Genomic DNA, 25,648 nt, shown 5'->3' on the forward strand with positions numbered 1-25,648 from the left:
AAAGATTGAGAAAATTCGTGTTAGAATTATTAATCTTTCAGAAGGAAACTAATTTCCTTCTGAAAATGTATTATTAATATACGAAAGTACTTAAGGAAATTGCAATGTCAATTCTTCCTCCGTGGTCTGACACATTTTTTATCACGTTTCACATTTTTTCATTCATCACATTTTTTTCTTCTCCAAGGATAAGGGCCCTCACAAATCCAACCTGAGTTAGTGGCCTAGGTTCGAATCCTTGAGGAGTTATTTATGTTGTAACGCCGCTGTGGCACTGTGGCTCTCTGGCTCTGAGCTATACCTGTGTCCACTTGTTTGGGTTACAACTTATAATACTTATAATATTAAGTGGGAGATGCATAGTAAAGCAAACATATGATTTAGTGTTACTGAAATATTGGGTATGACAGCCAGTGTGACAGATGACAGCCAGTGACAGATGACAGTCAGTGACAAATGACAGCTCTTCACTAAAAATCCTCATTTTCATTTGAGAAAACATTTTAATTTTCAATAATTAAGTGGGTTTTGTTTGCTTAAAGCAACACTGGCCCTTATAGCCATAATATCTGCTTTGTTTTTCTTCATTGTTATCCTGTGCTTCACAAGCAAAACAACATTTTTTATATTCATAATTGTTTTACTGTAAGTGTTTGTCGATTTATTTAATGGGCATTAATGGTGTCTTGAGTTAGCCAATCCTTATGAAGCAGGAATTGGCGTGTGTCTGTCACTGACACAGTGTGATTTTTTAAGATGATTCTTATTCAAGATTTATTTAAGATGATTTAAGATGATTGCTGAAAATGATTCTTGAGCTGATGCAACTCTTCGTTACAGTTATGTAAATGGATGATTGAGGGAATATCCATTTGGTTGTCCACAATAACTCTATTTTTTTCTGTTATATTAATCCCGTTCTTTCAGTCGATTGGGTAGTTTATAGTGCTGTGCTTAGCTCTTCTTTCTCGCCCCCCTCCCCCTGCTCTGTAGGAGTGTCTGTACAGGGAGGCTGGAGCTCTGTACCCGGTAGCTGTACCATGCAGCTGTACCCATGCAGCTAAAGGGAATGTGTTACAGAGAGTAAGAGTTTCCACCACTCTGGTTTCTAGCTTGCTCGGCCGTTCCCCCTCTCCGGATAGCTTGTCTGTAATCTCGGTTCCATAGATCAATATAGTATGATGGTTGACATATGCCTGTTCAAAGACTATCTTGATAGTGAACATTTCCAGCAGCAATGTGGTTGAGGCATTATTTGTCACTCTGGCTACTTTTGACAGCTTTTCTCTAGCTTGGGTCACCCTGCAAAGTTTAGTGAGGCGGGGGCCAACCATGTCCACACCATGCTGATGGGGGTATGGTTGGACTCTAGGTCTACAGAGACATCAGTATAGCATGCAACTGTCTTGAGGAGTATATTGAGGGTCTTAAAAAGACTATATATATAGAACTTGTTACATTTCGTTGATTTTGGTAAGCAGACGAGGAGTCACAATAACCTGGCTGAAATATGTTGACCAGACCACACACACTAGAAAGTGTAGGGACGACGATGTTTCCCTCCGTCCTGGACCATTCTCAAGTCGATTTATTTTAGTAAGTTTAGTCTTGGATCGTCTATACCCGTGGTGAAGGTCTTTGAAGTTCTTGATGAGTGCGGGCATCCACGGTTCATTGTTCTCAAGTAGGCTTAGTTTTTTTTTTTTTTGCCGAAGCGTCGAGGGCTGGGCGGCTGGTGTCACTAACCTCAGCCTCCCTGTCATGAATACGGTAGACGGGTGACATCTGTCGCTCCTGTCCCGTCGCTGGAATTTGAGGCCCAAGACGGACTCACACAAAAAAAGGGTCGCTCATTACAATATTTGTTGCTGGGTGGGCATCTGGGCCTCGTAGCACCAGCCATATATATATATATATATATATATATATATATATATATATATATATATATATATATATATATATATATATATATATATATATATATATATTTGCTGTACGGTGTTTTTCGTTTTGTTTTGATCGCGTTTCACATTGTCGTAGTTAAATTTAACGTTTATGATACCATAGAGACAGAAATTAGACAGATGTTAATAATTACTGTCCTAATCAAGACGGTTAAACTAACCAGAGTGGGTTTAGGGGGGGAGGAGGAGGAGGGAAGATGAGAAACGATGGGTCACGGTGGCAGATAAGAGAGAGATGGGGAGAGGGGGGGGGGAGGTGCCCCCACCACCACTCACCCCCCTGAGGCACATCACAAGATGCGATGACCCCCAGTCCGGCTCATAGATTTTTTTTCTCCTGTTGTTGGCCTTTAGTTCATTGCCCTTGCCGACGCCGCGTCCAATGCCGCGAGTCCAGTTATTCTGTTGGCATCAGTTGTGAGTGCAAGTCTCAACAATGCTGAATTTCACGTATATGTGTATGTATGTATGTATATATATATATATATATATATATATATATATATATATATATATATATATATATATATATATATATATATATATATATATTGGGCAACGTGATTTTGACATTGGTGGTTGATTGGTCTGTATGCAAGGGGGAGGAGGGGGGGGGGTAATAAGCCTCACCTCTCACACGTCACACCTCACCCCTCACATCTCACACCTCACCCCTCACACCTCACCCCTCACCCCTCACACCTCACCATGCTTCCGGAAGCTGTGGTCGGCTGGAGCTGGTGGTCCTGAGGTCAATGTTGTGTTAAGGATGTTTGCTCTCTCTCCCTCTCTCTCTCTCTCTCTCTCTCTCTCTCTCTCTCTCTCTCTCTCTCTCTCTCTCTCTCTCTCTCTCTCTCTCTCTCTCTCTCTCTCTCTCTCATTCTATTTTGACCTGATCTTGCAGCTGTGCAAGAGTTCAAGGAAGTCTCGTGTGCCTCTTGGGGGGAGGGGGAGCTAGGTGTCTGGGGGGGCGGCGGTTCAGGTAGCTTGATCCGTCTTGAAGGCAAAAATTAATGCAGAAATGAAGGAAAATTCTACTTTCATACACCCAAGGAGTGGCAGGTTATTATGGCGGGAGTCCCACGCGGCGGCACGGTGAAGCAAGCGGGGCCCAACCACCACTATCAACGGAGGCGGTTGGGCTGGTTCTCACCCAGAGTGAATTAGCTTCTTTTAAACAATATTTCTCCCGTTAGCGGGGCTCGTTTCAAAGGATTTCCAGCAATTGCTTTCTCTGGAATCCCCCCCTCCCCACTCTCCGCCTGGGGGTCGTTTGGGGGCAATTCACTGGTCTACGACTCTTCATCGGTGACTATAAGCTCAGACGTCCGCCGCTGTTAACGGTGCTGTGACGCATGCACAGACTCAGTAGGGAACCTGGAACATAGTAGTCTTCGTTATTGGTCCACAACCGAGGGATCCCCGGGTTCAGTCCGCGAGGAGGAGAGGGATGATATATGGGACTCGACACCGACTACTCTTATGTATTGCCTGTAGCCCACACCAGTCACCCTGCAATGTTTAGTGAGGCTATCCCCTAGCGTCTGACAGCTACTTCAGACAGACATTTCCTCTCAATGAGATAAATATATGAGAGAAGCTTTTTCCCCCTGACACAATGACACAACGTCGCTGATTGGCCATTGAGCAGGTCAGGGACCACACAGCAGGTCAGCAGCGTCGGGGCAACACTCTCCCTCTGACGTCGCAGCATCACTTCCTCTCCCAGCCGTCACGGACTCTACTACGGGCTCGCCATAGCCCGTGCTACTTGGATCTTTTGGTTCCAGGTAGCGAATCTTTACCATCAACAACAACGTCACGGCAGCATTATATAATCCGAGCGTGTGCCTGCAGGTCTCATCTGCTCGGAGGGCGACCTGTGGCGAGAACACCGGAAATTCGTGTTGGGTTTCATGCGGGACCATGGCATGAGGACCACGGCCACCAGGGCGGCCATGGAGCCCCAGATCCACGCCGTGGCCACCCACCTGACGCAGGTGGGTCTTAAGTTCATGGTTATTTGTTGATGTTACTTTAGAGTTTAATGAGTTGTCTGATGGTGTGAGGTTTATATACATGTGTGTAAGTGCAGGGATTGTTAGCTTAGAGATTGTGAGTCTAAGAGATTATGAGCAGAGAGAGAGAGAGAGTGTATGGGAATTATTTTGATTGTGATATTTTTGCTTAACAGATTTAATTATTCCTTCAACACTTAGTTGCCATCACTACAACGATCTCTCCTCTCCAACACTGTCCATTATTCCTCCAACATTGTCCATTATTCCTCCAACATTGTCCGTTACTCCTTCGAAACTGTTCATCACTCCTCCATCACTTCTCCTTCGGAGTGTGGGCCACACATTTTGGCTCACGGAGAAGTGGACCAAACAAGGGGGACCATGGAGAACGGGACCATGTTTGGGAAGGGGCCCCCGGAGGTGTGTGTGTGTCTGTGTGTGTGTGTAGGAAGCATGGGAGGGGGCCCCATAGAGGAGTGGGCCGCCCACGGTGGAGAGGTGGGGGCCCCCTGGTGACTGGGAACATACTCCCTCCTCATCCTCTTCTCAACCCTCTGGTAATTTGCTATAACCAAAGTATATATTCTTAACAAATTTCTTAAAAAAACTACTTCATTGCAGGTTCCTTGAAACGACTAATATATCGGGTCTTAAATATCCATTAGTTTCAAAGACTTAATTAACCGTAAGACCCCCCTTTCAAGTAACTGTATAAGGTCTTGCAAGTGTTCATAAATTGATAGTTTTGTAAACTTTTCAAGCTTCATTGTCTTAGAATTTTTTTTAATAAATGAATTGCATTGAATGCCACTGAAGGGGGAGGGGGGGGGTTGCCAGCGTCAAGGAGAGACTTTGGATGAGTTTGTGTGTGTCTTATATTGATCTTATGTTAATATCATTGGTCTTAAACTACCGGGCACAGCAAACGAAGCTGTTCGCACTGATCCAGTGTACTGAGATGCGGCCAAGCTGGGTGAGTGTGTGGACCAAGACTAGTCAGTGTGTGACTCACCATAGTGCAAGGAGTGGACAATGTATGGTGCACTTCCTGCACTAGTACAAGTGCCTTGTATAGTGACTGTTGTGAGCCTCTTGTTGAATCACTTGTGATACAAAAGATTATTGATGTGTGTATTTGTGTAGGTGATTGTATATATATATGTGTATGTATATATGTATATGTATATATATGTACATGTATGTATGAGTATGTGTACATGTATATATAACACTAATAATTGTGTAACTAGCGTCAAAAGATTGTTATTTGCTTAGCTAAACGAACTAGAGGGTTCAGTTCCTGAACCCATTATGTACCTCTGTAACCCTTTACACCACCGTCCACGGGATGGCTATGGTGGTCCATAATAAAGAAAGAAACTAAAAAAAATTCTCAAACATAGATCAAAAACATCTCAGATATCTTAACCCGAGGACCTCGCTCAGGACAAACCGGCGTTCAGAGGTGATTAAACCGCTCTTAAAACCCCAATTTCCTCCTCGTTAGTATAGGTGAAGGGTGAATTCTTACCATAGTGGGAACTTCGACGCCTCCTCCTCCTTCAGGAGCTGGCGGAGAGTCGAGGGACGCCGGTGGACATCTCCCACCACCTGTTGCATCACGTCGGCAACACCATGAATCACCTGATTTTCGGCATCACCTACAGGGAGGAGGACCCAAAGTGGCGTTGGCTCCGCCTCCTGTTGGAGGAAGGAACGAAGCTCGTGGGTGTCTCAGGGCCTCTCAACTTCCTTCCCTGGCTTAGGTGAGTGACCTTGGCGCGGCTTAGGTGAGTGACCTTGAGGGTGGCTTAGGTGAGTGATCTTGGCGCGGCTTAGGTGAGTGACTTTGGGGGTGGCTTAGGTGAGTGACCTTGGGGGCGGCTTAGGTGAGTGACCTTTGGGGCGGCTTAGGTGAGTGACCTTTGGGGCGGCTTAGGTGAGTGACTTTGGGGCGGCTTAGGTGAGTGACTTTGGGGGCGGCTTAGGTGAGTGACCTTGGGGGTTGCTTAGGAGAGTGACCTCGGGACGGCTCAGATGAGTGACCTTTGAGGCGGTTTAGGTGAGAGACCTTGGCGCGGCTCAGGTAAGTGACCTTGGCGCGGCTCAGGTGAGTGACCTCGATACGGATTAAGTGACTGGCCTTAAGTGAATGTCAAGTGAGTAACGTATAGACGGCTCAGGTGAGTAACCTTGCGTCATGTCGGGCCACTACAGCTCTGGAGTGTGTCAGGCGAGTAACCGGGGTGCGGAGTAGGTGAGCAACCTATGGACGACTCAGGTGAGTAACCTGGACACGGCTCTCGAATGTAACCCGGACTCACTCAGATGAGTAACCGGGGGTCTGGGAAATAATCAGGCCGTGACTCAGATGAATAACCTCATCCCTCGACTGAGGTGAGTAACAAACAACGCTGAGGCGAGTAACCTAGACACTACTTAAGTGAGTAACCTGGGTACGGTATGAGGTGAGTAACCTTGAAAGTGAGTCGGCACTTTTGCAGGGGTGAACGCGCCTACAAGCTCCCAACAGAACATGTTGAAGGGACCTGAATATTCGCTTCTTGTCAGGCTAAAATACATTAAAATAAAGATAGAGAAATGTAGAGAAAGCTGTAATAAATGGATAAAAATTAAACAATAATAATATTTATATATATATATACTATATATATATATATATATATATATATATATATATATATATATATATATATATATATATAATATAATTCTGCAATGTTATGTTCTGTCATTATCCAGTTCTCTAAAAGATTAATTAAAGATTCTCGGTGTTCGGTCTTTTTCAGTCGACAATATTTTTTTTCAGAACGAGTTCCATTTTTTTTTTTTAAGGAGTTTATATCATAGTGTCGCTTTCCACCGAGTTGAATTGGTTGCTGCAGGGACGGCGTTCGATCCCCTATGGTGCAAGTGGTTAAGCATATATCTTTCAGTCCGTGCTCATATCCCTTCCGAGTGTCATATGGTCATCCTGGTATAGTGATGTTTCCTCATAATTACCTTGAGAAATTATTTGAAGTATGGCGAAGGAATCGTCTCTCCTTGCACTGGACGGTCTCGCTTCATGCAGGTCATCGGTGTTCAATCCCCCGACCGTCAAAGCGGTTGGGCATCCTGCATTCCTTCGCCCCCCCCCTCCTCCGCTCTATCCCATAACTTTATTCTAATCCTTTCCAAGTGCTCTATATTTTCGTAATGGCTTAGTGGTTTCTCCTGATAACTACCTTTTCTTACCTTGCTTTGTTGGTGTCTTGAAAACATTTTTTTTTTCTCTCTCTCTCTCTCTCTCTCTCTCTCTCTCTCTCTCTCTCTCTCTCTCTCTCTCTCTCTCTCTCTCTCTCTCTCTCTCTCTCTCTCTCTCTCGTTATCACTTCTCCTGTTTGGTGTTAATTTCGTCTGTGTTACTATTATTTGTTTCCTTAATATCATTATTTGTTTCGTAATATTATTTACGAAAACTTAAATAATAAAAAATCCTTCGATAAAAAAATATAGAGTAAATAATACACAACTTACGTTCAACCTGTCTGAAAGTGTTGAGATCTTTGTTGAACGAAAATATTACTAGTTAAAAATTATTATATTTTACATTCGACCCCCTAACAATTTTCCACTTATTAAGCATTCTTCGTGAGGTAATAATTTTTGCTTTACGCGCTGATCAAGCTGTTAAATTTAAATATTTTTAATTAGCTGTTCCCTGAGGATGTTTCCCACAGGTGAGCGCCAGGTGCCTGGAATTTAAACACGTGATGCTTCTCCATACACGAGGCTGTATACACCTGTGCCTTCTCCATACACGAGGCTGTATACACCTGTGCCTTCTCCATACACGAGGCTGTATACACCTGTGCCTTCTCCATACACGAGGCTGTATACACCTGTGACTTCTCCATACACGTGGCTGTATACACCTGTGCCTTCTCCATACACGTGGCTGTATACACCTGTGACTTCTCCATACACGTGGCTGTATACACCTGTGCCTTCTCCATACACGTGGCTGTATACACCTGTGCCTTCTCCATACACGTGGCTGTATACACCTGTGACTTCTCCATACACGTGGCTGTATACACCTGTGCCTTCTCCATACACGTGGCTGTATACACCTGTGCTTTCTCCATACACGAGGCTGTATACACCTGTGCCTTCTCCATACACGAGGCTCTATACACCTGTGACTTCTCCATACACGTGGCTGTATACACCTGTGCCTTCTCCATACACGTGGCTGTATACACCTGTGCCTTCTCCATACACGAGGCTGTATACACCTGTGCCTTCTCCATACACGAGGCTGTATACACCTGTGCCTTCTCCATACACGAGGCTGTATACACCTGTGCCTTCTCCATACACGAGGCTGTATACACCTGTGACTTCTCCATGCACGTGGCTGTATACACCTGTGCCTTCTCCATACACGTGGCTGTATACACCTGTGCCTTCTCCATACACGTGGCTGTATACACCTATGCCTTCTCCATACACGTGGCTGTATACACTTGTGCCTTCTCCATACACGTGGCTGTATACACCTGTGCCTTCTCCATACACGAGGCTGTATACACCTGTGCCTTCTCCACACACGTGGCTGTGAACAGCTGGTCGTAATCAGTTGTGACCAGTCATCGTATTATCCAAGTGAAATGTATCATCCCCCAGATAGTAGTCCTCTTGGTCATGTGTCATGTATCTATCGCAGAGCTTTACTCTCCCACGGGGCCCACCTGATCATATTTCTCGAGTCCTCGGGCCAACACCCATCGGTACATTTTGGCACTTGTATCATACGGGTTCTCGCGGTGTCATAATTGCTCTTGTGTCAATAGCATGTTTTTCTTTCATGGTTATATCTCTTACTCTTTCTCTCTCTCTCCCTTATCTCTATTTGTGTCTGTTTCTTTATCGCCCTTTCTCTCTCTCTTTATCTCCTTGTATCTCTCTTTGTCTTCTATATGTGTGTCGCTGGAGTCCCCTTGTTACTGATGGTCGAAGCTCAGTGACAAGAGGCTCAGTGAGGTCGAGGCTCGGTTCACAATCGACTTGAGAATGGTCCTGGACGGACCGAAACGTCGTCGTCCCTTCACCTTCTAGTGTGTGGTCTGGTCAACAGGGTAGTGGCCCGTACCACCACTGAGCCCCCAGGTGTAACCACGACGGTGTTGTCATTAACATATGTTTGCCTATTACCGCAAAAATATGATAGATATAATTTTTTGGAAACTTTCCAGATAACAGCGCATAATGTTTTACTATACAGGTGGCTTTATACACCTGTGCCTTCTCCATACACCTGTGCCTTCTCCATACACGTGGCTTTATACACCTGTGCCTTCTCCATACACGTGGCTTTATACACCTGTGCCTTCTCCATATACATTTCTTATTGTGCAGTGCTAAATGATTGGCCCAATCGTGTTTGACACGTATCCCACATCAACCAACCAGATGCTTGACCTCAAGCATCTGGCTTCCAACCTCAAATAGACAGACATATTAATCTATATTGATTTATTATTATTATTATTATTATTATTAGTGGTGAAGTAAAGACTTCCATCTTTCTTTCACACTTACATGTGTAAGTGTATTAAAAACCAAAGTATTGGGTGTAACCTACTTAATAACAGCAGGAGTGTTGTTAGCATAGGTAACGGGGATAGAGGGAACAATGGTAACGTTGATAATGTTAATAATATTGAGAACAATGTAGATAATGGTGTTTATGTGATAAATTATAATGACTGTAATTTATCATATGTGAGTTAGTTCGGTCATGGTGGTGTATTGAAAACAGCTGATAAACACACACACAAAAAGCAGGAACAAAATCGTATAAGAATAACGTCCTAACCATTGTTGGGATCTTAATCATATAGATGGATTTTAGTAATAGCAGAATTATATACAACTGCTCAAATATCAGAGAGAAAAGGCCTAATAGAAAGGGTAATTATAGATTCTATAGAGACAGAAAAGGACAATAAGTCTTTTAGTAAAGTAGATCCAATAAACCGTAAAATTTGATTCTTAAGGACGCAGAACTAACTAATCTTATTAACTCACACGGGCACAGACCCTGTGGTGCCCAGATCTTGTCGTGTCCAGAGTAGGGATAATAATTCCGCGGAACCCAGACCACACTTCCCAGAAATCATAATTACTGAGCATTCCTCTGAAACTTGGTCGTCCCTTGGCGAGTCCCTGGCGAGTCCCTGGCGAGTCCCTGGCGAGTCCCTGGCGAGTCCCTGGCGAGTCTCTGGGGAGCATAATCACAAAGACGTCTTATGATGGGCGCCACATGAGGCACTCTGCTCAGATTTATAAACACAAGCTCCTCGAATCTTGTTCCTGGAAGCTACTTACTACGGACAATCGACTTGAGAATGGTCCAGGACGGACCGAAACGTCGTCGTCCCTTCACCTTCTAGTGTGTGGTCTGGTCAACATACTTACTACGGCATTGTAGTGAGTTTCTTCATTATTATTATTATTATTATTATTATTATTATTATTATTATTATTATTATTATTATTATTATTATTATTGTTCTTATTATCCTCTTTATTATATTTATATTCCTTTTATTATATTATTATTATTATCCTTTAGGAATATTATGGGTCTCTATATAAGATCAATTAATATAATTTGAGAACTGGTCAAATGAGGTGATAATCTTATAGTTTTCTTGTATTCATCTCTTGATAATATTTAATGTGTAGCTACGAGCTGCGGACATCTGTCTAGTGGCTCGTTGGCTCTTGTAAAAGTCTGGGTTGCAGGCCTTGAACCACAGGCAAGAACTTAAGGACCACTTTTTAAATGAACAAGTTAGGTGTGAAGTAGCATTCAACCCCACGAAATCAATTTGAATTCGTATTAGGTTTTCTGGGTGAGGTTCCAGTCTGTAGCGGGTTTGAGGAAGTCGGAAAGCATCTTGAAGTGTTTACCATTCACCTCTCCCCATACAGATTCTTGCCCACCTACCGCAGCGTGATCAAGTTCATAACGGAGAACCAGAGCAAGACTCACCAGGAGTACCAGAGCATCATCACAGATCACGAGAAGCGGATATCTTCCGGCGTGTCCGTGGAGAGTCCCCCGGACGCCCCCGAGGCCGAGAGAGGAGCTCCTGAGGTTGCGTTATCCCGGACACAAGAGAAGGAGGAGGAGCCCTGCCAGGAGGTTCCTGATGGGGACGAGGCTAGCGGTGCTCGTCTGGCGGAGGACCAGAGCGGGGAGATGGTGTCCTCGTCTAAGGTTCCTCTTCATATTGTCGACGCCTACGTCAGGGTTAGTAATATATATATATATATATATATATATATATATATATATATATATATATATATATATATATATATATATATATATATATATAATGTGTGTGTGTGTGTATAAAAACATAACTGGATAAATTTGCATTTTTTTGGCAATAGGCCGCCAAGTGTTTGCTTGCTCAGGAAAACATAATTAGCTATGTAGCTCACCCCTTCCTATCCCCCTTGTTCTATGGGGGGAGTTGTTGACCTTGTTCAGTGGAGGAGGTCTAATTATTTTTGTTTACTGGGGATGTTCTTGTTCAGTAGGGAAACGTGTTGGCCAAAGGTCACCGCGGGCCAAGGGTTACCGCAGGCCAAAGGTCATCACGGGCCAAGGGTCGCCGCGGGCCGAGGTCTTAAAGACAGTCTATATCCCCCCCCCCAACCAATTAACTATCACAAAACAAAATGCGGTGTTCACTCTCGTGGTGGGGCAGGAGCGCCGCGAGCGAGGGGAGGAGGAGCCGGGGTCCTTCACCTACGAACAGCTTCATCACGTGGCTGCTGACCTCTTCGGCGCCGGCTCCGAGACCACCATCACCACCTTCAAGTGGCACCTCCTCAACATGGCACTCTTCCCCGAGGCCCAGGTACGTCACACTTGGGTGGCTCACTTTATGCCTCTCAGGTAGCCGGAGTTGTCTAGTGCTAATGTCAATTAATATTGTGTGTGTGTGTGTTTTTTTTTAAAACATTATGACTCATGCGATGATAATGATGATAATGATGATATTTTGTTCTTTTTTCTGCAGTTAGTCAAAGTTTACATAAAAACTTCACCTGAACTAACCTAACCTAACCTAACCTTCCTAACGTAACTAACCTAATCTCATTTACCTAACCTAACCAGATCTTAACCAAGTAACTCATGCTTTCAATACATTAATATTGTTAGAGATGAAATAACTTGGAGAGAAATCATTTAAAATATAAACAATGGCTGTGCTGGCACGGTACAGCGGGTCCTGCTTACTATATAGACCATGTAGTGCGGCTCCGGTTATTGTGTACCATTTACACACACACACACAACCACGTTTTCTTCTGTTAATTTTGTACATGGCGCCAGACAGAAGGTTATGACCAAACCTAACCTTTCCTAAGCTAAGTATAGCACACACACACAACCACACACATTATATATATATATATATATATATATATATATATATATATATATATATATATATATATATATATATATATATATCTAATTTAGGCCTAAAATAGCATGTTAGGCCTAGGAGTGCTTATTTAGGTCTAGCACAGGTTAAGTTGTACAGTCACTGTTCCACTCTCCTGGCCTGCAATTTGGAGTACTAAAAAAATGTGAACATTTTAGGGGTACATTTTCCCTCATTCGACCAATAATTCCTAAAAGTACTATTAATTTTGGACGATGGGATACATATACTCGTACGAGTGACTAAAGCTTCGTTTGACACAATGTTGATTTAATAATTACTCTGGATTTTATATGAATTCCTCTGCCTTGCAAGAATAGTGACGAGAAGCGAGCAGCAGCAGCAGGAGTCTTGCTCATGAAGAGTCTGATGGACCACGAGATTAACATCAACAGGAATGTTTGACGTGAAGAGAAGATCATATACCGAAGTGGCGCGGCGCCAGCTGTCTCGGCAGTTTACTGAACGAACTCGCCCAGATATCTCTCTTTGGCATGGTAATAGCCTCACGAGAGTCTCCCTTCAGTTTTAACCAACAACAGATGAAAGTCAATAGTGTAAGAACCTTTTGAACTAAAATGGGTTAGTATAAAGGAGTATTTTTGATATTTAAGTGGCGGGGTTCGTCTTGCGTGGCGTGGGTGAGTTCGCGGAAAAGATGCAGTAGGGAGTATAGGTTGTTGACGCAGAAGACAGAGGCACTGACGCCCTCAAGCCCAGCGATGCCAAGAACTCTCCGGGGGGTTATAAGCTGGGATTATTGTGTGGTATGCAAGCTAAGACCGAGTGCCTGTCTCATCGCATGCCTCGCCGACCACCATTGGTGCCCCTCGGGGCACCTCGTTCACAGCTCTCGTCCGAGAGGTCATGGTCAAGGAGGAGCTCTAAGCAACAGCCCTCGTTCACAGCCCTTCACCCAGTAGGGCCCAGAGGAGCAGCAAGCAACAGCCCTTGACGTAGAGGGCAAGGTCTAGGAGGTCAAGGACGACCTCCAAGCAGCACAGTAGGCTGTCAACAGTGCGACTCGGGTGTCTGTTTTCCGCGTGCTAGGGAGTCTTAGTTCACGGAATTGAAGGTGCATCTTGCAGGAGTATAGTGAATATTGTTGGTGTGTGTGTTGACAGTAATCTTGTGTCATACCTTCGTACTTTTCAATTTTGGTGTGGATTCCAGACATGTGCTGCTTAGACATGTGCTGCTTAGACATGTGCTGCTTAGACATGTGCTGCTTAGACATGTGCTGCTTAGACATGTGCTGCTTAGACATGTGCTGCTTAGACATGTGCTGCTTAGACATGTGCTGCTTAGACATGTGCTGCATATGAATTCCCCTTTTGCTTTTTTTGTGTGTGTGTGCTTATTTGTTGCTTTTTTGGGCCGGAGTAGATTTCTTTTCTGCCTATTGACGCCTCTGGGTGACGTAGTTCCTCACTTCGTGTACAGACGTTTCTCTGAGTAATGTTTCGTTACGTATTCCTATTAGATAATTTTCTTATCTCGTAGTTTCCCCTTCGGTATGCCAGCCCTTTGCTTTAGGTTATTCTTATTTCCACCAGACACTCATATGGTAGTACACTGTGGTCACTCATTCCTATGGGTCACTCTAATTTGACTTCTCTTATGTCTGACCCGTTTAGAGTGAATATCAGCTCAAGTCTGGCGAGTTCGTCATATCCTCTCATTCTTGTTATTACCTTCTTGAGGTTATCTTGAGATGATTTCGGGGCTTTCAGTGTCCCCGCGGCCCGGTCCTCGACCATACCTCCACCCCTAGGAAGCAGCCCGTGACAGCTGACTAACACCCAGGTACCTATTGTACTGCTAGGTAACAGGGGGCATAGGGTGAAAGAAACTCTGCCCATTGTTTCTCGCCGGCGCCTGGGATCGAACCCAAGACCACAGGATTACTAGTCCCGCGTGCTGTCCGCTCGGCCGACCGGCTCCCCCATATTGACATATGACTCCCCCACCTTGACATATTTGCTTAGAAAGTTTCATGTTGCTGCATCTAATATTTTACCTCTACATGTGTCTGTATCTCCACGTGGTTCTCTGTTGTCCCAGTCTATCTTCCAAGGGTTGAAATCACCCGTGATTAAGTCTGAATTTCTTCCTGCAGGCAACAGAAGCTGTTTTCTCTATTACAATTATGGATGCCCTGTTATTTCTATCGTACTCTTATTTGGGTCTTCTTCTGGGAAGTGATGTGGTATTGGAGGGAGGGAGAGATGTGGAGAGAGAGGGAGAGATGTGGAGAGAGAGGGAGAGATGTGGAGAGGGAGGGAGAGATGTGGAGAGAGAGGGAGAGATGTGGAGAGGGAGGGAGAGATGTGGAGAGAGAGGGAGAGATGTGGAGAAGGAGGGAGAGATGTGGAGAGAGAGGGAGAGATGTGGAGAGAGAGGGAGAGATGTGGAGAGAGAGGGAGAGATGTGGAGAGGGAGGGAGAGATGTGGAGAGGGAGGGAGAGATGTGGAGAGGGAGGGAGAGATGTGGAGAGAGAGGGAGAGATGTGGAGAGGGAGGGAGAGATGTGGAGAGGGAGGGAGAGATGTGGAGAGAGAGGGAGAGATGTGGAGAGAGAGGGAGAGATGTGGAGAGGGAGGGAGAGATGTGGAGAGGGAGGGAGAGATGTGGAGAGGGAGGGAGAGATGTGGAGAGAGAGGGAGAGATGTGGAGAGAGAGGGAGAGATGTGGAGAGAGAGGGAGAGATGTGGAGAGAGAGGGAGAGATGTGGAGAGGGAGGGAGAGATGTGGAGAGGGAGGGAGAGATGTGGAGAGGGAGGGAGAGATGTGGAGAGGGAGGGAGAGATGTGGAGAGAGAGGGAGAGATGTGGAGAGGGAGGGAGAGATGTGGAGAGAGAGAGGGAGAGATGTGGAGAGAGAGGGAGAGATGTGGAGAGGGAGGGAGAGATGTGGAGAGGGAGGGAGAGATGTGGAGAGAGAGGGAGAGATGTGGAGAGGGAGGGAGAGATGTGGAGAGGGAGGGAGAGATGTGGAGAGAGAGGGAGAGATGTGGAGAGAGAGGGAGAGATGTGGAGAGGGAGGGAGAGATGTGGAGAGGGAGGGAGAGATGTGGAGAGGGAGGGAGAGATGTGGAGAGAGAGGGAGAGATGTGGAGAGAGAGGGAGAGATGTGGAGAGAGAGGGAGAGATGTGGAGAGAGAGGGAGAGATGTGGAGAGGGAGGGAGAGATGTGGAGAGGGAGGGAGAGATGTAGAGAGGAAGAGAGGGAGGGATATTCTGATGCAAGGAACCAGTGACATTGAGTGATGTGGGAGGCTGTGCTGAGGGGCGGTCCGCTACGCCCTTGAAGTATTTCCATAAAACGTCTGCCTTATTAACGGCATTACATGACACCTGTACATCAAAGGTGCTACATGACACCTGTCCATCAAAGAATTGATGATTGATGAGTGAGAGAGAGCAGCTATTGCCAATGTGGAGTTAATGGTAGATATTACAAGAGTGTGTTAGACCTGTAGCGATATCAACCTAAATATCTATAAGAAGGTTGCCAGCGACGGTGCTTCAAATATTTCAATAAATCCCTGAATCTAGTCTACGAAAGAAATGTTTTTATTCATATATTTAATTCACGGTATTCAATTTATACGTTATATTCAGTATTTTTACATCCTTTATGATGTAAAAATATAAATTATTCATAAATATATTAAATTTTTTTACACTTTGTTTTATGCCACGTAAGTGTACTGTGTAAATATTTCTAGTGCAATGGTGTCAGTGTAGAAAGTTTGGAGGAACATTGGCCAGACTAGCAGAGTGCTGGGGGGGCTATATATAGGAGGAAGACCTTCAGTCTCCCAGAACTGATGTGATCTTTATGACCAGAGCCGCCAGAGGGAGTTTATATTCCCTCTTGGCGACTAATAATAATAATATAGAAGCTCGATCGTTAGATAAATCATCAGTTACTAGGCTCAGCTCACTGTGAGCTGATGCTGGATGGCGCCTCTCTTGGCTTACAATATCACTGTTGAAATTGCATCATTTGTGATGAGAGAGAGAGAGAGAGAGAGAGAGAGAGAGAGAGAGAGAGAGAGAGAGAGAGAGAGAGAGAGAGAGAGAGAGGAAGAGAGAGAGATGGGAGAGACGCCAGCACGACAAATGACCAAAGGAGTGGTGTCATAACCTGATGCAAGAACTTGACTGTTCGACCTTGGGGGGGGGGAGGGGGAGGGAGGAGGGGAAGATGCACACCCCAGGAGGACGTCGGCTCTGCCTCAGGCTACGCCTATACTGTGTGTGTGTGTGTGTGTGTGTGTGTGGGTGTGTGTGTGGGTGTGTGTGTGTGTGTGTGTGTGTGTGTGTGTGTGTGTGTGTGTGTGTGTGTGTGTGTGTGTGTGTGTGTGTGTGTGTGTGGGTGTGTGTGTGTGTGTGTTTACTATTTGTGTCTGCAGAATCGAGTCATTAGCTCTTGAACCCCGACTTTCTAAGCAATCGATTTTTTCCTCAATTATATATACTACATCTTTTTCTCTCTAACACACACACACACAGGTGTGTAGGGGTCGGTGGCTGAGTGGATAGGACGCTGGACGCGTGATCCTGTGGTCCCAGGTTCGATTCCGGGCGCCGGCGAGAAACAATGGGCAGAGTTTCTTTCACCCTGATGCCACCTGTTACCTAGAAGTAAATAGGTACCTGGGAGTTAATCAGCTGTCACGGGCTGCTTCCTGGGGTGTGCGTGTGTGGTGTGGGGAAAAAAAAGTAGTTAGTAACAGTTGAGAGGCGGGCCGAAAGAGCAGAGCTCAACCCCCACAAGCACAACTAGGTGAATGCACACGCATCCCCAGGAAGCAGCCCGTAACAGCTGTCTAACTCCCAGGTACCTATTTACTTCTAGGTAACAGGGACATCAGGGTGAAAGAAACTCTGCCCATTTGTTTCCGCCTTGGCCGGGAATCGAACCCGGGCCATTAGGACTACGACACCCAGGCGCTATCTACTCAGTCACGAGGCCCCCCTTGTGTGTTTGTGTGTGTGTGGATACAGGTCTGTGATACAGCGCCTCTTCCCTATTCCCTTTTTTGATAATTGGCACCACATTTGCCTTCTTCCAGCAACCGGGCAACTCTCCCTTCGTAAGTGACCCATTGTAGCTCCTTGCTAGAGACACGCTGAGGGCCTGAGCTGCTTTTTTTTCTCTGGGCGCCTATATTCCTGTGGGGATGGTATAAATCTTCTTTCAGTTTCTTTTCTTAAAGGTATTCTCTCTTCAAATACTCTTATCTTTTGGCACTGGCCTCTAGGAAAAGCTAGCTTCCCACTCTCCTCTTCCCCCCTTTGCTGCAGCTTTCATAATAACTACATAATCCTACATTATAAGGATTAGTACACAGTGGTCACTTGTCCCCATTGGTATTTCATGCTCAATGTGCTCAACGTCTAATTCGCTTTGTATAAAGATTACCTCCAAACATTTGCAGATTGGTCTAAACTCGTCTCTGCGTTTTTTCCCTAATATAATGTGTTAGGAAGTTTCCTGTTGCGACTTTCTGTCCGTTTTACTCTCCACGTTTCCTCTCCTCTTTTGGGATCCACAGATTCCCAGTCAATTTGCCCATGGCTGAAATCTCTCATTGCTAGTAGTTTTGCTCTTAACCTTAGGGATAATTCAGTCGCAATTTGTACGATGTTTATGCAAGCTCTGTTTGGTGTCTAGTATTCTCGTCTGGGTCTGCTATGATTCTCAGGAGGATTGTAAATTACACCCACAAGTGTCGTGTTGTGGTGGCTGGTATTGTGTGTGTGTGTGTGTGTGTGTGTGTGTGTGTGTGTGTGTGTGTGTGTGTGTGTGTGTGTGTGTGTGTGTGGCAGGTGTTGTTTATCCTAACACTAGTGTCCTGTACTTACCTAACATTGTCTACTGAGGAATGAGCTCTAGGTCTACCTTGCCCCACCTACCAGCCCTGCTGCACCCGTTGCCATATACTTGAACTATTCTGACGCTCAAAATCCTTGCAGAATCTGGCCTTACAGTTGTGGATGTCGGCGACTTCCACAACTTGTTCTGTCAGGGCTTGTCGACCACCCAAACCGGGTACAGGTATTTCCTTACATGCCCGTGTGCAGGAGTACAAGACTTGCCCCCTCACACACACACACACACACACACACACACACACACACACACACACACACACACACACACACACACACACACACACACACACACACACACACACACTGACATACAAGAGCCCTGTCCTGATAAGGCGGACTGTGTCAGTATGCCAACGTAATCCAACACGACAAACGGAGATAGGATACCTGATACAGATGCTTCCTCTTAAGTATCTGACACCATTACGACACGACAACAGATAATCCCTCCTCCTCCTGTCCCTCCCTTATGGTAGATGAAAACATATGTTCCTTTAACGCATATATCGGTACCTTTCAAAGAAAACGTCACTTGAACAAATCCACAAGGGCCGTGACGAAGATTCGAACCTGCGTCCGGGGGCATCCCAGACACTGTCTTAATCGACTGAGCTACGATAGGGTTAAAAAAGAGTTGAAACCGAAGTTCTACTGAACTTACTGGATCCCGTAGGCTCTCTGAGGCACAAACCAGGGTTTTACACAATTCCCCCCTGCACCCGAGCTATGTCAATAGGCCGTTCTCCTATCTCCTAGCCTGTCTGGGATGCTCCCGGACGCAGGTTCGAATCCTCGTCACGGCCCTTGTGGATTTTTTTCATTTGATGCATCACGTTAGTGTGATCTCTGTGTGTAAAAACGTCACTTCGTTTACAATAGGAGGTTAGCCTCACCAGCCTTTGCAGGGTGACTGGTTGTTTGTGGGGGATAGTCAAAGGATAGGGAGTGGGGGGGGGTTTGGGAAGGTTAACCCCTATGCTCTCCTTGATATTAATTTATAATCTTGCTATACAGCATGCTCCATCCTCATTAAGATTCGTCCAGAATGTTATATTCTTCATTGTGATTAAATTTAGTCTAGTGTGGCTTTTCTAATGAAGATAGTGTGCAGTGAGAGTGGTTAGAGTGATGATGATAGCTGTGTGTGTAGTGTAGATGGTGACAGTGTTGAAGAGTGAGCCTAGTTGCGATAGTTACAAAGATGATGGTTGGGTGTAGTTAAGATAGTGATGATGGTCGTAAGTAGTGTAGGTAGGTAGGTAGGTAGAGTGATTCAAGGTCGTGTGTAGTGAAGATGGATGAGGTGATAGTGGCAGGAGTGCAGGGGAAAAAAATGGTTAAAGTGATGAAGAAGTGAGTGACGATGGTGTTGTAGTGATGGTTGAGCTCGGGTGCCCCGGCGGTGCCCGGATGTAGTGGAGATGGGTTACAGTGACGAAGGTCCTGTGTAGTGTAGATCTGGCCTCCGTCATGTATCTATAAATGAAAATGCCTGTCTGTCTGTCTGCCTACCTGTCTCTGTCTGTCTGTCTGTCTGCCTACCTGTCTGTCTGTCTGTCTGGCTGTCTGTCTGGCTGTCTGTCTGCCTACCTGTCTCTGTCTGTCTGTCTGTCTGCCTACCTGTCTGGCTGTCTGTCTGGCTGTCTGTCTGCCTACCTGTCTGTTTGTCTGTGTCTGTGCTAATCACGTGTTGTTGATCTTATAGTATAAGCTTTCTATGCTTCTATTTTCTTACTCTCGGGGATTAAGAAGAGCAACCAAGTTGCCGAAATTCATGGTAAAGAAACTCAAGTGATTATTCAGGCGATGAGTCACAATAACGTGGCTGAAGTATGTTGACCAGACCACACACTAGAATCGACTTGAGAATGGTCCAGGACGGACCGAAACGTCGTCGTCCCTTCAATTTCTAGTGTGTGGTCTGGTCATCATCAAGTGATTATTGAAAGGCATTTATTTTCTACCAAGATTCGTGCCACACTGGAACATCTACCAGCAAGGTTGGACGGTAGAGCTACAGTCTCGCTTCATGCAGGTCGGCGTTCAATCCCCGACCGCCCAAGTGCAATATACCGCAAGCACAAATAGGTGAATACAAATAGGTGAGAACACACACACACACACACACACACACACACACACACACACACACACACACACACACACACACACATACACACACACACACACACACACACACACACACACACACACACATACACACACACACACACACACACACACATACACACACACACACATACACACATACACACACACACACACACACACACACACACACACACACACACACACACACACACACACACATACACACACACACACACACACACACATACACACACACACACACACACACACACACACACACACACACACACACACACACATACACACACACACACACACACACACACACACACACACACACACACACACACATAGCGCGTAAGAACATTAAAGAGAAAGTAAATATGTTTAATGTGATCTGGAGAATGTGTGCGGAGGAGTTTCATTCATGTGTCCCTGGAGACGGAAGGAAGTGTGTGTCGTAGGGGCCCGCTTGTGTGACCTCTTTGTTTTGAAAGTGATTTTCTCCATAATGTTGGTCTTGGGTCAACACATTCTTCACGGTCTATGGTTCTAGGCACAGACACGCCAAGGTCGTGGTTCTGAACACAAAAAGTCAGCATTATAGGAGGAGAGTGGAACTAGTGCTGCTGTGCCGCTTCAAGATCACACTCAGCAAGTACCCTGTGTGTGTGTGTGTGTGTGTGTGTGTGTGTGTGTGTGTGTGTGTGTGTGTGTGTGTGCGTGCGCGTGTGTGTATATGCGTGTGTGTGTGTGTGAGAGAGAGAGGTATGCCTCACTCCCCAACCCTACCGGAAACCCGAAACACTAACGGAATTAATTAGTTAATTATGTATTATAGCTGTAGACAAACTCATTTGAACATGTCTGTAGCTCTGTAACAGACCTCATTCTTACAGCGCTCCGTGCACACGTTACAGTCACGCAAGTGCATTTCAAAAAAAGTTTTATTTAAAGTTTGAGGGATGTATCTTCAGAGGTTGCTACGTACCTCTTGGTGTGTGTGTGTGAGACCCCTTAATCGCAGCCCTGAGGAGGTCGCTGCCTCCTGGAAGAACCTTGGAGGACAGGTGAAGGAAAGAGACTCGCTTCCGAGTGTTCTGGGTGATAGGGGAGTCTAGTAGTAGTAGATAGGGGAGTACTCATTCACTTCTGCTTCCCACTATCAACGTACCTTAAGTTATCACGCATACATATACACACACATATACACACATACACACACTCCTGTTTTCATTTGTAGATGGTTGGGGCAAGTTAGGTGAGAAGGTGGTGGAGGCCAAAGCCGTCAGTAGTTTCACAGCGTTATGTGACAAAGAGTACTGGGAAGACGGGACACCACGAGCGTAGCTCTCATCCTGTAATTACACTTAAGTGATTACACACACACACACACACACACACACACACACACACACACAAGCTCAAGTCATCGTGTTTGAAGGTCACTTAGTGAAGCACAAACAATCTTGGCCCCTCAGGTCACCAGCCTTTACACCCTACACCCACAACAGTCCACTACACCCACAACAGTCCACTACACCCACAACAGTCCACTACACCCACAATAGTCCACTACACCCACAATAGTCCACTACACCCACAATAGTCCACTACACCCACAATAGTCCACTACACCCACAATAGTCCACTACACCCACAACAGTCCACTACACCCACAATAGTCCACTACACCCACAACAGTCCAATACACCCACAATAGTCCACTACACCCACAACAGTCCACTACACCCACAACAGTCCAATACACCCACAATAGTCTAATACACCCACAATAGTCCACTACACCCACAACAGTCCACTACACCCACAACAGTCCACTACACCCACAACAGTCCACTACACCCACAACAGTCCACTACACCCACAACAGTCCAATACACCCACAATAGTCTAATACACCCACAATAGTCCACTACACCCACAATAGTCCAATACACCCACAATAGTCTAATACACCCACAACAGTCCACTACACCCATAGTCTTCGTGTACACACCACGGAGATTCACACAACCTGGAAGCATTCTGAGGCTCATCGCTGAAACTTTCAGCGATGAGGTTCCTGAAAGTTAGACATCTGCTGCAGACTGCTTCATGTGTGTGTGTGTGTGTGTGTGTGTGTGTGTGTGTGTGTGTGTGTGTGTGTGTGTGTGTGTGTGTGTGTGAGAGTGTGTGTGTGTGTGTGTGTGTGTACTCACCTAGTTGTACTCACCTAGTTGTGTTTGCGGGGGTTGAGCTTTGGCTCTTTGGTCCCGCCTCTCAACCGTCAATCAACAGGTGTACAGATTCCTGAGCCTATTGGGCTCTATCATATCTACATTTGAAACTGTGTATGGAGTCAGCCTCCACCACATCACTTCCTAATGCATTCCATTTGTCAACCAATCTGACACTAAAAAAGTTCTTTCTAATATCTCTGTGGCTCATTTGGGCACTCAGTTTCCACCTGTGTCCCCTTGTGCGTGTTCCCCTTGTGTTAAATAGACTGTCTTTATCTACCCTATCAATTCCCTTCAGAATCTTGAATGTGGTGATCATGTCCCCCCTAACTCTTCTGTCTTCCAGCGAAGTGAGGTTTAATTCCCGTAGTCTCTCCTCGTAGCTCATACCTCTCAGCTCGGGTACTAGTCTGGTGGCAAACCTTTGAACCTTTTCCAGTTTAGTCTTATCCTTGACTAGATATGGACTCCATGCTGGGGCTGCATACTCCAGGATTGGCCTGACATATGTGGTATACAAAGTTCTGAATGATTCTTTACACAAGTTTCTGAATGCCGTTCGTATGCTGGCCAGCCTGGCATATGCCGCTGATGTTATCCGCACATCACACACACACACACACACATACACACCCACACACACACACACACACACACACACACACACACACACACACACACACACACACACACACACACACACACACACACACACACATACACACCCACACACACACACACACACACACACACACACACACCCACCCACCCACCCACCTACACCCACACACACACACACACACACACACACACACACACATACACACATACACACCCACACACACACACACACCCACACACACACACCCACCCACCTACACACACACAATACTCCAGATGTGGTGCGAAAAAAACGCTGCTTAAAACATTAAGTCAACATATACAATGCCTTGAGGATACGAGAAGGAGGAGGAATGTGAAGACTTGTAAACACACAGATCGAAGTGAAGATCCTGCATCGCTAAAACAAGACCTTAACCACACAGCCACAAACTAAATATAACTTCTCAAACATTTGCAGAAAAACATCGGTAGGATGTGCTAAACTGCCCAATGTCAACACAGCACCCGGGGGGGGGGGGGGGACTCGAAGCAAAATAGCCTTCAGAGTTTATTTTTTCTTAACCTATGTGCAGCACTTTCTTGCGTGTGGCGCGTGGAATTCCAACTCGGAAAAATTGCACAAAACTTAATTTTTATAAAATTCCAAGATTTAATACAAGGTTCTTATCTCGAGGTGAACGGACCTGGACGCTGCAGGAGAGAAGGAACAGGTTGACATAATAAATTTCAAGTTTAAGGGAGAATTGATAAGATTTACAAAACAGTGAGGAACAGACAAACGATGGTGAGGGAGGAGGTGAGAGAGAGGAGGTGAGAGGGAGGAGGTGAGAGGGAGGAGGTGAGAGGGAGGAGGTGAGAGGGAGGAGGTGAGAGAGAGTAGATGGATGCTAAGAGCATCATCAAAGACACAATAAGTCGTGACAATATTTTACAGCATGCGACTTGTAAATAAGTGGAGAGGCTTTTAGATGAGGAAATGATTGAAACTAAATTCAGGTCATTGAATGTGTATATGATACAAACAGCTTTAGGACAGAATCGTTGCACACACACACACACACACACACACACACACACACACACACACACACACACACACATACACACACACACACACACACACACACACACACACACACACACACACACACACACATACACACACGCAAAACTAAATTTGTGGCAGGCCCACATGAGTCAGTCTAAGGACCTCGCCTAATCTGGATTGTACCTGGATGAGGTTGTGAGAGTTCTTCTACTCCCCAAGCCAGGCTGTCCTTGTGGTAACTTGGTCCAACAGGCTGTTGCTTGGAGCGGCGCGGCAGGCCCACATATCCACCACAGCCCGCTTGGTCTCCCTATTTCTAGTACATGACATAACTGATGACCCGTTGTAATACCATTAACTGAAGCTGAAAGGGAGAATCAAACAAGCAAGATTAAGACAAGACTAAGAGTAAGACAAGACTAAGACAAAACTGCCGACATGGTTCGCTAAACTGTTGCTACACTTCCTGATAAGAAGTCGTACCAAATCTTGCTGTTGAAATAGGGATGAACAAGACGACGTACCTCAAACAGCGTGGAGCCCTTGTTTCGTGAAACAGCAAAATAAAGCTAGACAAAGGCCACAGAGGTCACTCACGAAACTAGCACCAGAGCTGAAAGATATGAGATATTAGGAAAGAGTACGTGAATCGAACCTTATGTCGGTAGGAGATAGAAGAGTTAATGGAGACTTGATTACCGCATACAAAGTTTTCAGGAGGAATAGAAAGAACAGACAAGGACAGAGTTATTTGAATTAGGGGAAACACGGAGATAAATCTTAGTAAACATATAAGACTGAGAGACACTAAGAAGAAATATATAATGAGGTGAACACATGGAAGCACATGACTCATGACTGACTGCACCCACAGGTTGGTGTATCAACATGGCAAGAGTGCCAAAGCTGAGGCACCTATACAACAGGTGACTGAAGACCAGAATTAGGACTGAAACAACAGACACCCTTAACTCCCACAAGAACAAATCAAGAACACACACAAGTTCATCACCCAGTTGAACATGTGTAGTAGAAGGGGGGGAGAGGAACAGTAGCGTGCTCTAAGTAACAGTTCTCTAAGGGGAAAGGCTGAAATAGACGAAGCAGTAACGAATAAAGGTATAAATATTGAAACTATGGGACAACAAGAGAACCTGGAAAAGCTGAATGAAAGAAATGAGGAGTTT

At 45.4% G+C, this 25,648-nt stretch overlaps 1 protein-coding gene across 1 annotated transcript in view; it reads left to right on the forward strand.

Moving 5' to 3' along the window:
* Nucleotides 1-25,648, forward strand: part of phtm (cytochrome P450 enzyme phantom) — a 104,307-nt gene that overhangs the window by 64,329 nt on the left and 14,330 nt on the right. The window contains exons 4-7 of the mRNA XM_069300696.1: nucleotides 3,825-3,967; nucleotides 5,555-5,754; nucleotides 10,994-11,315; nucleotides 11,782-11,934. Coding sequence (XP_069156797.1) covers nucleotides 3,825-3,967; nucleotides 5,555-5,754; nucleotides 10,994-11,315; nucleotides 11,782-11,934 — 818 coding nt within the window. The remainder of the gene's footprint in view (nucleotides 1-3,824; nucleotides 3,968-5,554; nucleotides 5,755-10,993; nucleotides 11,316-11,781; nucleotides 11,935-25,648) is intronic.

Source organism: Procambarus clarkii, chromosome 44 (assembly GCF_040958095.1).
Source record: "Procambarus clarkii isolate CNS0578487 chromosome 44, FALCON_Pclarkii_2.0, whole genome shotgun sequence".
Taxonomy (NCBI): domain Eukaryota; kingdom Metazoa; phylum Arthropoda; class Malacostraca; order Decapoda; family Cambaridae; genus Procambarus; species Procambarus clarkii.